General features: G+C 36.3%; 2 protein-coding genes across 2 annotated transcripts in view; one reads left to right on the top strand and one right to left on the bottom strand.

Annotated features, from left to right (window-relative positions):
• Positions 1–4,547, bottom strand: part of LOC141399477 (uncharacterized) — a 31,605-nt gene extending 27,058 nt beyond the window's left edge. Inside the window, exons 1-2 of the mRNA XM_073978329.1 lie at positions 4,466–4,547; positions 2,947–3,579 (exon numbers count right to left, since the gene is read on the bottom strand). Of these exons, the coding sequence (XP_073834430.1) occupies positions 2,947–3,030 (84 nt within the window). The 5' untranslated portion in view covers positions 3,031–3,579; positions 4,466–4,547. The remainder of the gene's footprint in view (positions 1–2,946; positions 3,580–4,465) is intronic.
• Positions 1–16,407, top strand: part of LOC141399475 (uncharacterized) — a 107,360-nt gene that overhangs the window by 60,939 nt on the left and 30,014 nt on the right. The gene's annotated exons all lie outside the window — the stretch shown is intronic.

The following is a 16,407-nucleotide window of genomic DNA, read 5'->3' as shown; positions in this document are numbered from 1 at the left end:
AAATTGTGAATAAATACGATCGCGATGTCTCAAACGACATTTATAAGATCTTCACAGACGACGAATTTTGGATGTATGCGTATAAGACCGAAAAAAAAAACAGCAGTCGACCGTGGGGGTCTTCGAAGGCAATCGAAATCCAACGAAAGTTGTTCATGGAAAAAGCTATTCGAAGCAAATGTTCTTCGGTTAAACTGACCATGTGGCTACTATACGGCATGAGAAACGTAGGACGGTTAACTCTGAGTGGTACACTACAATTTGTTGCGAACAAGAGAAGACAAATCATTGTGCACCATGACAATGCGAGCTCTCACACATCGCTTCAAACCAGCGCCGTACAAAACGTGGAATTGATGGGTCATCCACCGTACAACCCTGACTTGGAGCACAATGACTTCACTTGATTCCCGCACATCAAGAAAAAAAAAACGCGTGGTCAACGATTTTATTCGCCAGAAAATGCTGTTTAAGCGTTCAAAACCCATGTTTTGGAGGTGTCTCAATCGGAGTGGAAAATGTGCTTCAACAATTGGTTTGAGCGCATGAAAGATCAGAATACTTTGAAAAACAATAAAACCACTTTGGTGATAAATATACGCGTTTTCATTATTAGACCAGAAAATTTTCTAGTTCCCCTCGTATTGTATGTTTTATTGCAGTTTGAGTGCGAATGTGTGCATTCTCTGTTTTAAACAGTTTTGAACATTTTTGATCTGTTTGATATTTAGTTGCATTTTTCATTTCACAAATGCACACAGTTGGACATATCCCAGTGAACATTTTGTCTGCATTTCAAATACAAATTAACAAATTAGAAAAAGATTGGGGATAATAAAATAGTAACTTTTGTTATGAAGTAGTTAATCATCACCGCTATAAATAAGACAAACAACATCAGTTCTGAAATAAGGAGAAGAATAATATTGACAAGCAGATGCTACTTTGGACTAAGTTAGCAAATTAGAAATAAAGCCACCTATCATGGAACAAAAATCCCAGAAACACTAATACAGTCGGACCTCGATTATCCGTGACGGTCGGGACCGGAGGCATTACGGATAATCGATGCAGTTTTTTAATACATTTTCAAGTAAAAATGCCATAATATTGTACAATAATAAACTCTGCAATGTTTATTATATTTGTTAAGGTAATTAACCAAATTTTATAGAAGGATAGGAAATAACTTTGTCTCATGGTTTTTTTGATACCTTTAATATACAAATAGTGTAATACGGGAGAATTTCCAGTTTTCTTTTGTTTGCTTAATCAAATTAATTGGAAAGTTTGCTTTTACTCCCGGATAATAATAATATAACGAAAAATAGAGGAAATGGAAAAAGACCAACATTTTTTTCTATCCCGGATAAAGGAGATTCCCGGATAATCGATTCTCGGATAATCCAGGTTCAACTGTCTACCCGTGCTAATGTAGGGCATGTTTCGGTGCCATACGTTAGCATAGCTCACCCTCAAATTGCAATCTGAATACTGACAAGACAACGATCATAAAAATAAATCTTATTATACCATACACCACTATGTGGGGAGGGTTTTATAAATTGGTTGTGTGTCAAATGTTTCAAACACATATAATAATGGTCGTAGATCCATATTTCACGTGAAATGTCCAAAGACGTAACTCAAGAAGTCATAAGTTTAAAGAAAAAGCAAAAAACGTTGTAGAATGAAAAATGTCTCATAAAATGTCAATCTTAAGGGGCAAACATTTTGGTCGTTATCAATCACGTACGAATGAGAGTAATGCGGCTTTTACACGGAATGTTTTATACATAACGACTGTGAAAATGTGAAAGTTTGGAAATTTTGAATGTTGATGGGGATCCCAGAGAAGTAGAAATATGTTGATTTTGGTGATGGTCGGATAATATTCAGGGGTCGCAATAGGCAAAAAACTTAAGTACGTAGAGAAAAAGTCAACGTTTATGCAATTATCTTCGCTTCTACTAGGGGTATTCTAAAAGCAAAGCCCGACAAGGAAAGTTGACCTCTGAGCTTTTAATTAATACTAAAAGTATTGGAGTTATCCACTTTAACCTTTGCTCGCTTGCTATGTAGGACTATTAACCCTGTCAACATTTTATAAGTCCATTTGAAAAAATCAGTTTTCATGAAATATTGCAAACGCTAACGTTTTAATACAATTTAAAAATATTATATTTCAAATATTGTCGTGTAAACTTAATTTTGCTATCCAAAAATTAGCTTTTTTCGACGTTTGCAGTTTTCTATGAATACTGCAGGTACCTACATCCTGAAAGGTAAAGATTACTGAGATGGAAAATGAATAACTGCGGCTATTTCAAAATATACTTCATATATCCGACAATATTCTGAAAATATTCAAATGATTTCAGACACATCGTGCAAAATGTTCACTGGGTATACATAGTATTTTATTGTATGGACGACGTAAATGATTTGTTTCTTATTGTTCTTCTTCTTCTTCGCTGTTCTTTAAGTTCTTCAAGTCAAGACGATACGAAACTCAATACCGAAATAAATTTGGATAAATGAACAAAGCAAAACACAGAATGGAATTTTTCCATTCGATTTTTGAAATCACGTTTTATGAGCGTGATCGCCATAACGATTTCAAAAGAAATTACACCCTTCCGAATAACAACAACAAAACTGGAAGATACCATGGTTTGGTTTTACAACATCACCCCTGGATGGATTGGCAGGTAATGTGTCACCCAGTACAACAAACATAGTACATTGTGTTATGATAAGAACCGAACATCGTTGTTGTTGTTGCTGCTGTTGATTGGAACAATAACTAGGTGAGGTGAGAACCGGTAGCCTACGGATGACAAAGAACAAAAGCAGTTGTTGTTCTTCTTTGTTATGGTTCATAGGTACATGGCATATATGTATGTAGGTGTTCTGATAGAGTGAAAAAAGATTTGGATTACTTACATTGACCAGACTTACGCCAAAACAGGCTACCCAGCCCCAACCACCATCGGGAGCAACCTTCTTCGTTGTAGATTGTGGCTTCATAATTAGGCGATTATTGTTATTGTATATTTGTTTTGTTCCACAATTCCACAGACGCACTCACGCACTTGAACTGATATTAGAATGAATGTTTTGAAAATATAAATGAAAAATATCGACTTTTGTTCTTTGTGTGTTTTCCGTTTGTTTTGTTGTCGTTCTATTTGCCGTTTACTCAATTTCACTTGATATACACATTATTTTCTATGTTATGTTGTTGTTGTGTTTCATTTATTTACATTTTCATTAGATTTGTTTGGATTTGTAACAATTAGACGACGGAGGGGAGGATTACTGGCGGTGGGGTGGTATTCCGTTATTATTGATTGATGGCTGATTGTACAATGATCGGTTTTTGTTTTCTTATTGATTTTGTGATTTTGGATGTTGAGACAAACGTGCGTCACTTCATTGTCTACTTCCGTACTTCATATTTGGTTATTCGTGGATTTGGGACTCCTTTTTAAATTAATTCAATGATCGATGATGTCAGACTTTTTTCTTCTCTTGTAATAATGAACAAAATTAACGTAACTTTTTGCTAAAATATTCCTATGACAACGAATTGAAATTGATTTAAAAAAAATTTAAATCTGATGTGTTGAATTTTTTTGATATCACGTAATTTATATTTGGAAAATTACTTGTTCTCGTTTTGGCACATTCTGGTAAGTGTTTTTTTTGTTTCTTATTTCTCTTTACATCACAATTTGTTATTCCATTTCTTCAACCCGTTTCGTTCGACAGTGTGAAATTGTGCGCGATGGTCACGACGGTTTCAAACAAGACTGCAGAGTGAGTTCAGCAAACCAGGCAAACAACCAGCTGATATGATGGCGATCTGCACGTTCACACTTCTTTACATTTACTAAACTGGAAAAACAGCAGTGGTGTAGAAACGAAGCGCAAAGCAGCAGTAAGGGGCTGTGAGAACACAACGAACACCCAAAATTATAAAAAGAAGAGAGCGTGAGAGCAACAACTTCTACTTCCTCTGGTCCTCTGGTGGTAATCCAAATTCAACCAGGTCTACAGACAAATATTTGTTTTGGGATACACTTTCGCACAAGTAAATATTCAGTAGCACCGAACCAACAACAACAAATCAATGTCAACGACTGTCTTCCTTGTAAACGTGTGTGGTTATTTTTTGCTTCAATTGCCACAACAGCTGACTGACTTTTTGAACTGGTTTCACTTTGTTGTTATTTCCTTTTGTACTTGTTGTAGGTATGTGGAGGCACCCTAATTTTGTACTTTCGTTAGAACATTTGGTCATTCGGGATATTTACGGACAACAACAATATTCGGACCTTTCCTAATACTGTTCACTTTTACCTAATTCCTTAGATAATTATTTTTGTTCTTGTTGTTGCTTTTAATTTAATTCATGCAAAAATGAAAATAAGTACTCAAAATAATACAAGAATCAACCAACCACCTGTTGTTGTTAAGCTCTTTCAACGCGTAAAATTGTACTGAAAATAATTGAAAAGTAACCACCAAACAAAAGCAGAAGAGTGCTAAAAAATACTTTAAAACACTTGAACACATAGATTCACACACACACAAACACACATTGCCACTACCGCCCATTCTCACATCCTCACCAACACATACGCACCAACGTTCTATAAGAACCCACAATAAATGTATCGAAATGTGAAAATGCAGCGAGCGGCGGCGGAAAGGAAAGAAAAGGGAAATGAGCAACAACACAGATACACACACACATACACATCCGTTACTCGCATAAACCATCGGCACTGGGTGTTTGCGAGAGACATTTACGGGTGTGTTAACTTTGTTTGAAAAGACAGCTGGTCGTTTTTTATCCGCCACAAAACATATGGCGAGTCCATACGTGGAGCAAACAAACAAACATACAGACAGACAGACAAACAAACGTACTGACCTGACCTGACTATTGTTTAGTAAACAACACAATTATGATAAACATCAATGGATGTGTTTTCCTGCTGACTTTTCTCTGTATTTTGAGTTTTGTCGTTCTCTTAAGTATTTATGGCCAAGAGAAGAGAACGTTCGAATGCCAATTTTACCAATACATCGATTCCAAACAATGCTGCCAGTTAATTATAAACGTTGTGTTGTTTCTGGGGTTTTACATTCTCCACAATATTCCATCAAATTGGGGTTAGTTTTGTCGGGTTGCGTTTGGATTTTGTACACTCATCTAAACCTTCTAAAAATTCGCCCCAGAAATTGGAGACAAACACATTTGTTTGTTAAAATAACAAAGTTAGTTATTGGTGACTCTGCTTGCGCACAGAACATTTGTTCCATAAGTCGAACTAAGGATAGATTTCCAACACTCTTCATGGTGTGCTGGAGGTTTTTCGTATCCAAGCACAGTTCTTGCAGCTGATAATCTGACACATTTTCTCTTAAATATTTCACACTGCATTTTTGTTGGCTTTTCTTAACTTTTTTATGTTTTAAAACTTTAATTGTATTCTAAAATAGTAAAAGTTGCATATTGTTTCAAAATATTTATAAAACGATGTGTATATTTTTGATTGTACTTGTGTCAATTAAGGCTGCGATTAAGAGTAATCGACGCTAGAGTACTGTTTTGTTCATCATTGGATTGGGCTATGCTTTGCCATTGTGCTTTTATGTTATCGGGAAAAGGAGTGCTTATATTGAGTGGAATATGTTGTGATTGTCTCCTGGGATTGCAGCTTTCCGATGTCCAGCTTTCTCGCTGTGTTGGGACGTATTTTATTCGCTACGTTCAGCCGCGTGCGTACCTTAGCTGCAACAAGGTAGTGATCCGAGTCGATGTTTGCTCCTCGAAATGATGTCAGGTCCAGCACACACGACGCATGCCTTCCATCTATCACAGCATGGTCAATTTGGTTTCTTGTTTTATGATCTGGTGACTTCCATGTGGCCTTGTGTATATCGGGATGTCTAAACTTGGTGCTGCTAATTATCATGTTCCTGGCAGCTGCGAAATCAATCAGCCTCATTCCGTTCTTTAAGCATCTGGCTAACTACAAATCCACAGCCAAATTCGCGTCTGGTGTCATGGCAGCTATGGTATGGTTGCGAGGTTTTCTGTACTCATGAAGTACTTTCGATAGTGTGTGAACTGCACCATCTGAATTTCGTACATTCCATGTACAGATTCGCAGATCATGGTCCTTAAAACGTTTGCGGGGGTCGTCATCATTTGGAGGATTTGTTTCTCTTTTCCTTTATTTTTTCATGGTAGTAGGTTTTTTTTGTAAGGGAGTGTTACCAACCCTTCGCCTAAACCCTCGTCCTTTCTCATTCGGGCTTGGTACCGGCAATGGCGGAGTTTATCTTAAATAAATTTGGTATAAAATAGCAAATTTGTTCTACGCAAGAAAAATGAAACTGGGCAGCTAAAGCCAAAACGCAGCTAAAACCAATGCAGCTATGTGAACACTCCTGTATATACATATACACATGTACATTAGCGTTATGACTTTTTGACCTTTTTTCACAAAAAGTATTTCTTACTTCAAGACTGAATGAATTTTTGCCTACTAATGACTAAAATATCGTTTATTTTATGAAAGTATTGAAAACGGACACGCACAAACCACTTTGAAATAATAGTTGTGTTCCAGAACTAAAGAGTTTTTACGACTTTTGCACATTTTGAGTTCCTTGCGGCAATTGTCGGTTTGTCGGTGAGAGAGGGTGTTGAGAGGCAAAGGGTTACCATATACCTAACCTCTCTCTCCATCAATCTGACAATTGCCGCAAGGAAAATTGCTAATGTAGATATAGGACTAACAACAAAACACATCACATTTCATATAATGCTTTACATATACATTGATTGCGTACTAATAAGAAAAGCGATATTATTCGTGAGTCACAAAATGCACAACGTGTCCTGGTGCGGATGTTCCCTCGGAACCAGTTGGCAGCTGGCAGTTGTTCGAACGTTCCCACGCCTCTCTTCCTCGCCCCTGCCGACCGAGGGGGCCCTATAAGTTGTAAGTTGTAATGCGAACAATTAATAATCTTGAATTGATCTGCAAAAAATGAATGATCCAAACGTAAGAAGGTAAATTAAAGCACAAATTAATTACAAACTTGAGTATATAAACAGAGACGATTTGGGAAATGTATGGGATAGTGTCAAAACAAATATCACCACAACCACAAGTGAATGTTTAGGAAACACGGTTATAACCTCGAAAGAAGAATGGATCACGGGCGAAATAAAGGAATCGCGGGTATTGCGAAGCCAATACAAAAGTATCAACTATGAAATATACTGGGAAATAAATAAGGAAATACGAACTGCTACAAGGGCTACAAAACCCGATCAGCTTGAAAAAAATGCCAAGGAAATTGAATCACTAGAGAACAGAACACACAAAACTACACAAAAAACTAAAAGAAGCAGCTGGAGTATATAAACAGATTTCCACAACAGCAAAAATTCGGATCCGTTTGTCATTATGTAGCCCATTACAAAGTAATGTAAAAAATAACTACTTATATTACTCCTTACTATGTTATGAGTACGGTGGCACAGAGCGTGTGTGTCCGACTACAAATCCTAGGGTTGTGTGTTTAACTCTCACCGTCGGCACGCGAGCTTTTTGTTGACAAAATAAAGAACATATAGTGGTGCACATGTTAGCCTTTAAACAAATCTTAATGTCCGTGCGCCTGACCGAGTGTATAGTGTGTTCGGCTACAAATCAGAAGTTCACATGATTAAATCCGGCAGATAGCGAAATAAAATAAAAATATGAAGTGTGCTGAAATTGAAAAAAAATTCCACCTCAACTGTTCCGAAAATAGACATTTTTATACCCTCCACCATAGTATGGAGGGTATATTAAGTTTGTTTTTCCGTTTGTAACGCATTGAAATACTCATTTGCGACCCTATAAAGTATATATATTCTTGATCAGGGTAAAATTCTAAGTCGATCTGAGCACGTCCGTCCGTCCGTCTGTGGTAATCACTCTAGCATCCACAAAAATAGAGATAGGACGCTGATATTTTGGGAAAATGCGTCTTTTGTTTGCAGGCAGGTCAAGTTCGATGATGGGCTATATCGGTCCACATTTTGGTATAGCCCCCATATAACGGTACCCCCCGATTTACGGTATTTTGACGTTTTTAGCTACATTTTCAGACCGATTTGGCTATAATTTGACATTTAGGGTTCTTAAGTGTCAACAAACATATATAACAAAACTTGTGGACATAGGTCCACGTTTTGGTATAGCCCCCATATAACGGTACCCCCCGATTTGCGGTATTTTGACGTTTTTAACTACATTTTAGACCGATTTAGCTATAATTTGAAATTTAGGGTTCTTAAGTATCAATAAACTTATATAACAAAAGTTGTGGACATAGGTCCACGTTTTGGTATAGCCCCCATATAACGGTACCCCCCGATTTGCGGTATTTTGACGTTTTTAGCTACATTTTCAGACCGATGTAGCTATAATTTGACATTTGGGGTTCTTAAAAGTCAATAAACTTATACAACAAAAGTTGTGGACATAGGTCCACGTATTGGTATAGCCCCCATATAACGGTACCCCCCGATTTACGGTATTTTGACGGGTTTAGCTACATTTTCAGGCCGATTTAGCTATAATTTGACATTTAGGGTTCTTAAAAGTCAATAAACTTATATAACAAAAGTTGTGGACATAGATTTACGTATTGGTATAGCCCCCATATAACGGTACCCCCGATTTACGGTATTTTGACGGGTTTAGCTACATTTTCAAACCGATATAGCTATAATTTGACATTTAGGGTTCTTAAGTGTAACTAAACTTATATAACAAAAGTTGTGGACCTAGGTCCAAGTTTTGGTATAGCCCCCATATAACGGTACCCCCGATTTACGGCATTTTGACGTTTTTATCTACATTTTCAGACCGATTTAGCTATCAATTGACATTTAGGGTTCTTAAATGTCAATAAACTTATATAACTAGTGGACATAGGTCCATGTTTTGGAATAGCCCCCATATAACGTTACCGCCCAATTTCAGGTATTTTGAGAATTTTACCAACAAGTTTTAACCGAATTATCTGTAATTTGAACATTTGACATTTGAAATTCTTAGTGGTCACAACACCTCTCCACCAAAAATTGTCAAGAAAGCCCCCCATATAACGGTACCTCCCGATTTTCAGTAATTTGATGATTTTAGCTACAATATTAAACCGAACAAGCAGTAATTTGACATTTGAAGTTCTTAGTGGTCACCACACATCTGCATCAACAATTTTCAACATAGCCCCAATATAACGATACTTCCCTATTTTCGGTACTTTGAGGATTTTACTTAAAATGTTTAACCGAACGTAGGTCCATGTTTTTGTATAGCCCCAAAATAAACCTCCCGATTTTCCGTACCTTAGCTTTATTTTTTGACGAACTTTCTGTAATTTGAAATTTAAAAGTCAACAAAAATTCTGCAACAACAGTTGTTCATTTAAGTTCATATTTTCGTATAGCCCAGATACCTCCGAACTAGCTGTTAATGACATTTGAGGTTCCCACGTTATGTACCGATTTTCGATATTTTGAGGATTCTAGCTAAATTTTTTAACCGAATTAGGAGTTATTTGACATTAAAGGCTCCCATCAAAAACTGTCAACATAGGCCCATGTTTTATTATAACCCCTATATAACAGTACCTCCCAATTTCTAGCCCACCAAAAATTGTCAACAGTTAGATATAGGCACCATAAAAAAGGGCCTCCCGAATGAAGCATTTTATGTACATTATCTGACATTTTAACGTACTCACTTAAAGTTGGGGACAGGAATGAATATTTTATGGTGGAGGGTATGAAAAGTTCGGCCCGGCCGAACTTAATGCTTTTTTACTTGTTTAGATTAATTTTATTTGTATGTCTAGTGGTCATAAAAAAAATATTAATTCAGTTGGACATGCCCTTGTTAAAATAATGGGTTGGTAGGGGGTTTTATAAGTAGTTAAGAACACAAAAAGTACTATAGAAACCCATTATTTAGAAAGGATTTTTTTGCTAGGTATTATTCGACTGGCACCTTGCAAATATTTTGTTCTGGTGTTTTTTTGGGAAACCCGAAAAGTGAGCATCATTCTCATTAACATGATAATACACGATGCTTAAAGAGTTCGGGTTTCACTAGAATACGCACTCAACGCTCTTAAGGTGAATAAAGTATCAGGGCCTGACAAAATTCCCTCAGAGGTATTGAAATTGATAGATGGAGATAATATACAGCTACTTGTAAAACTCTTCAACCATGTACATGATACTGGAAAATACCCGTTAGACTAGCTTAAATCAATTTTCATTACTGTACCAAAAAAGGACAAAGCCAAAAGATGCGAAGAATTTAGACTAATAAGCATTATGAGTCATGCATCTAAGTGCCATTCAGTTCTGGTTTAAGGAAGTAAGCATTACTAAGCGTTCAGATATTAGTATAGAACATGGAGCACTTATTAATAACATAGGATATGCAGACGATACAACGCAATTGGCTGGTAGCATATCTGGACTTCAGAAATCAATCGACAAACTTACATAATGGGGGTTATCATGAACGGCAATTCCCCGTGAATTTTTTCACTTTTTCCCTTACGTTGCAACGGCGGAAAGACGAAACTCATGGGGAAATTTCATTCATGATAACCCCCAATATGTAAGTGAAATTTATGGTCTTAAAAGACTTAATACATGGTAATAAGTCGGAAAAACTTACCCAGAAACTTCACACTAAGGATAAACAACTCCGAAATTTAAAAAGTCAAAACCATTAAATATCTGGGATTGATATCTGGGATTCCTTATAAATATCTAGGAATATATCCAATGAAATAAAGTGCCGTGTAGAGATGGCTAGAGACGGCTATAAATACTCTAAAATACTAACCAGCCACGACATTGATATCCAAACAAAATACAGGTTTATCAAATGTTACGTGTGGTCTGTTCTTCTATATGGAGCAGGAAATTGGATTTTAAAAACTGCGATCGGAGAAAACTCGAATCCTTCGAGGTATATATATAAGGAATATACTCTACTAAAAATATGATACACAGACCGAATGAAAAATGATGAAGTTCTGAATAAATAGAATAAATATGCGAATAGAGAGCTAAAAAGAAATATTAAAATCCTAAAAGTATCATCTTAGTAAAGAAGTGCAAAAGGAAGGAAGGAAGGCGAACCAGAGCCTGAAAAGAATTATCCTGGTTAAAAAATATCCAACACTGGACCGGTCTCCAAGATGAAAGAAGCCTTCTATCTAAGACATGCCAATTTATTTCAAAGTGTTTCTTCTTTAATGTCTACTACCTCCGAATTAATTTGTATGGGTGATTTTAATCTTCCTCATATCTCATGGGTCCCTGGGGACAATAGAATAGATTTTATACCTGCAACATGCACTGGAATTGACGACTTTTGGGATTTAATTTTTAGTCAATGTCTTTACCAAGTTAACAATGTTTTAAACATAAAGGATCGGGCTTTAGATCTAGTATTTTCATCTACACTCAATGTTGCATTGAATAGATGCCTACCTATTGTAATGCCAGAAGATGTTTACCATCCTACACTTTCAGTTAACCGTCAACTACAAATTTCTAGACCGACCCCTAGGTCTAAGAAAAATATTATTCCTAAATTTAATTTTGGAAAAACAGATATTAATCGGCTAAAATCAATTTTATTACGTACAAGATTTGTTATTAATGATACGATAGATTTAAGCGTTTCTAATTTCTATAATCACCTTAACTCTGCCTTCGCTAAAACAACTCCATATATAACAAAAGTTTCTGATCATGGCCCTCCTTGGTTCACATCGACGTTAAGGAGGTTGCGTAACATAAAAAGTAGATGCTTCAAAAAATTTAAAAAAATTAACTCCACAGTGAATTACTCTAGCTATATTGTAGCCCGAAATAAATATAATTCTGCCATTTTTATCGGCATTATCTTGATAAAATGAGTAGGAATTTCAAAAACAACCCGAAAAGCTTCTTTAAATTTGTTAATTCTAAAAGAAAGGCTAATAATTTCCCAAGCTGTGTGAAATTTGGTAGCAGAGAATCTTCGGATGAATCCGAAATCTCTAATATGTTTGCCGACTTCTTTCAGTCTTCCTACTCTTCTAAAATTCTAAATGAACAATATAACTATAGTATTGATAAGCTGAATCATCTACCTCATATTGTATTGTCTGAAGAAGAAGTCCTTGTAGGCTTAAAGTCGCTTCGTTCTTCAAACATACCCGGTCCAGATGGTGTTCCTACTTATATTCTTAAATCCTGCGCCAATGAAATTTATCAACCTCTTACAAAAATCTTTATTTATTCTTTAAATAATGGTTACTTTCCAACTTTCTGGAGATCGAGCGTCATTATTCCACTTCACAAATCTGGTAATAGATGCTTTGTTAAAAATTATAGGTGTATAGCAAAACTTAGTGCTATCCCAAAACTTTTTGAACTTTTAGTTTCTCGAAGACTATCTCACTTTGTTAAATCTATAATTTCACCTTTTCAACATGGATTTATGAAAGGCAGATCTACAATTACTAATCTCATGGAGTTTGTAACTCATGTCTATAAAGGGGTTTCTTATAAACAACAGACAGACGTTATTTATACCGATTTTAGTAAAGCCTTTGATACCGTAGTGCATAAACATTTGCTTTATAAACTTGATATCATGGGATTTCCACAATCTTTATTGAATTGGATTTCCTCTTATTTAGGAGGACGCACCCAAAAAGTTTTATTTAACGAGTCATTTTCCAAGGACTAGTTCGTCTCTTCCGGTGTGCCGCAAGGTAGCCACCTGGGCCCACTTTTATTTGTACTATATATTAACGATCTTCCCTCAGCTATACGTTACTGCAAAATTTTAATGTATGCTGATGATGTTAAGCTATTCTTTCAAGTGAATTTATTTAGTAATTCAATATATCTACAATATGATCTGCACTCTTTTACTAATTGGTGTTACGCAAATGGGATGACTTTGAACCTCAAAAAGTGTAAAAAATTTTCCTTATCTAGATCACTTCCGTTTTTCTCCAATTATTATATTGGTTCACATCAATTGGAAAATGTTGACTCTTTCCTAGATCTAGGTGTTTTACTAGATCATAAATTGCGCTTCAATTTGCACATTGATTCTTGTGTTAATAAAGCTAAATCGTTATTGGGTTTTATAAAACGTTGGTCTAAAGAATTTGATGACCCATACGTTACGAAACGTTTGTTTGTTAGCCTCGTCCGCCCAGTTCTGGAATGTGGTTGCATTCTATGGAGCCCTTATTACAAATCATACTCGGATAAGATTGAGTCGGTTCAAATCCAATTCCTACTGTTTGCCCTGCGTGGTCTGCACTGGGACACGACCGCGCTACTCCCACCTTACGAAAGCCGTTTAATGTTAATTGATCTTCCTACTCTTGAAAAAAGAAGATTTACACTAAGAGCGCTATTTTTTATAAAACTCTTACGCGGCTTAATTGACTGTCCGTACTTGATAGGAGAAATAAGATTTAATGTTACTTCACGTATAACCCGCAATTTCTTGCCAATTAATTTGCCTACTGTGAAAACTAATTATAAAGATAATAACCCATTACGTTCATTGTGTGATATATACAATAACATCTATAATACGATACCTTTAACTGAACCATTACATACTTTAAAAAAATTAATATTGCATTCATAATGTATAAACAAGCAGGTTGCCAATCCTCCTTAATGTAGTATTAAAATTTTTAGTAACTCAGTTTAGAATCTATTGTTCTGTAAACTACTTGTGCCTGTTAAGAACCCTTCAGCTCAGCATATGTATATCTACAACTCCCTCTGCGGAACAGTAGAACACAGCTAATGAGCAGAAACTATTTTTAATTTATATCTATCACCCTCGTTCATTCTAAAGTTGAGTGTCTAAAAAATTGAGCTCTGTTTAACGGCAAACTACATCTCCCCCAGCGGAACCAGTAGTATTCAGCCTAAAGAGCCTTTAATGTAAATACATATTAATTTCCCTAATTCAATTATGTTGTTGTTCTAGTTTGTAATACAATTTTTATATCGGCTGATATAATTTGTAGCCGGTAGTTTTTTCCCCAACTAACCCGCCATTGACCGGTCCATGGTGTGTACGTGCTCCCTACGTAAGGGGAGGTGGCCCCCTCGGCCGGCTGGGGCGGGTGTGAGAGGCGTGGGAACGAACGAAAAAAAAAATGCCGGGAAAAATAGATATATATATTTTTGCGGCTTCAAATAAATCTTCTTTTGCGGTTGATTTTTTGAGTTAACGAGTCCCAAGCTAGATCTAAGATCAGGGGATTGGGTAGGCCAATGGAGAAATATTGATTTCAATAGATTTTGTTGTACCTCAAAAGGGCGGGTGCTTTAGCTGTCCTCTTATATTTGCGACCTAAAATGAATTTTGGATTTTAACTTTTCCAATAACAATCATATAAATAAACAAAAAGAGAAATTAATAAAAAATACAACTACGCTTTCTTTAAAAATTATCATTTAAAAAATGTACTGAGGGGGTGCTTTAGTATTGGCCGACACTGTAAGTCCACTTCATTACTTAAACTAGTAACAAGTATAGTATAATCCGAACATCGGATGTGCAAATAAATAAGAAGATATGCCTATTACGACTGACTCTACATAGAAAATAATTTATTTTTGTTAATCCGGATAATTCGGATACCGCCGAAACATGGGGTGTCCGGATTTTCTGACGGACATTCCTGCAGGACAAGAAGCCAAAACTATATTTTTGCAGTAGTTCTGGCTTACCTGTACATCTAAAAAATCCAGTAATTTTGCACAGGTATACCAAAAATCATCTAACCCCCCAAATATACATGATTGAGTCAAAAAGCTTATTTGTTGCACGCACGGAAACATAATGTGGCATCTCCGTCCCCGCAGTTGACAAATAAGATGAGTGATGGTAACTCTGACAAGAGGCAACAAAAAAGAAAACAGAAGTTAGTTGCTCGCGAAATCTTCAACACCACAGTTGTGGCACATCGACCTAATTGAAATTGTATTCCTTTTTACTAAATTAATATCAAATAAATAGTTTAAAATAGTTGTTAAGAGAAGTGACTGTCTTTTATTTCAATAACACTAGATAAACTATAGTGGTGACCCCGTCTACGAACAAACAAAACAAAATAAAAATTTGCAACAAGCAGATCGCGATAGTTCGTGGAAATTCATAATACCGGCATACGCACACATAAACACGTACATACATTCAAGTACACAAACGTGCATGCCCGCTTTTGCTCGACAACAGTTTCAACGGTCATTTTGCTTCTCAGAATTTATTAACAAAAACACTTTGAAAACTTATGGTTGATTCAACACGGCAACTGAGACGACGCAATCCAATTAACTATAAAGAGGTCGACTCCAATAGTAGTGAAGACGAAGCCGAATTCTTCGAAAGCAGCAACATCGTAACGGAAAACAATATGGCAGAAGACTTGCAACGGCAAATCCAATCGCTCCAGGAACAACTGGCTGCCTTGAGTAGTGCCACTCGGCATGAAGACACACGACCTAGTCTACAAAAGGTACACATACCTAAATTTAACGAAAGAAACCCGCATTTATGGTTTGCGCAAGTGGAACGTTCATTTGCCCTGTGTAACATAACAGCGGATAACGACAAGTTCGATCTGGTGAGTGTCCGTCTTGAAGACGAAGTGTTGTTGTCAGTTGAAGACCTTATCACAAATCCACCGGACTCAAGCAAATATTTAGCAATAAAAGAAAGAATTATTTCCAAAATTGCTGAGTCTCCCGAGTCAAAACTACGACGTTTGATACAAGGTGGTGAAACAAACGGCATGAAACCAACGTCAATTTTGGCACACATGAAACGACTTGCTCCTGGTAAAGGCAACGAGGCAATCATCAGAACACTGTTTCTTGGGCAAATGCCAGAAAACATGAGACCTTTTCTAATCGCCTGGGAAGAAGAAGACCTGGAAAAATTGGCAAAAATTTCTGACAAAATGTTTGAAGCAAACAACAACAATTGTGTTAATTCTCTTTCAAGATCTCAACAACCAGCTGTTGATGCAATTAACCAAAGAATGTCTTTCGCCGATATGTGCCAAACAATAAGGGAACTTTCAGATAAGGTCGACAAAATCCAACAACAAATTGGTAAGCATACACGACATCGTTCCAAATCAAGAAATCGTTCGCCAAGTGGTCAAAATTCAAACCAGCGAAATTTGTGCTATTTTCATCTCAAATTTGGTGACAAAGCAAGAAAATGTAAACCTGATTGTTCACGATTTCAGCCGGAA

The sequence above is a fragment of the Musca autumnalis genome, unplaced genomic scaffold, assembly GCF_047663935.1.
Source record: "Musca autumnalis isolate F117 unplaced genomic scaffold, ASM4766393v1 scaffold_3, whole genome shotgun sequence".
In the NCBI taxonomy this organism is placed as follows: Eukaryota; Metazoa; Arthropoda; class Insecta; order Diptera; family Muscidae; genus Musca; species Musca autumnalis.
Note: the sequence above shows the minus strand (reverse complement) of the source record. Positions and strands in the feature narration are given on the sequence as shown.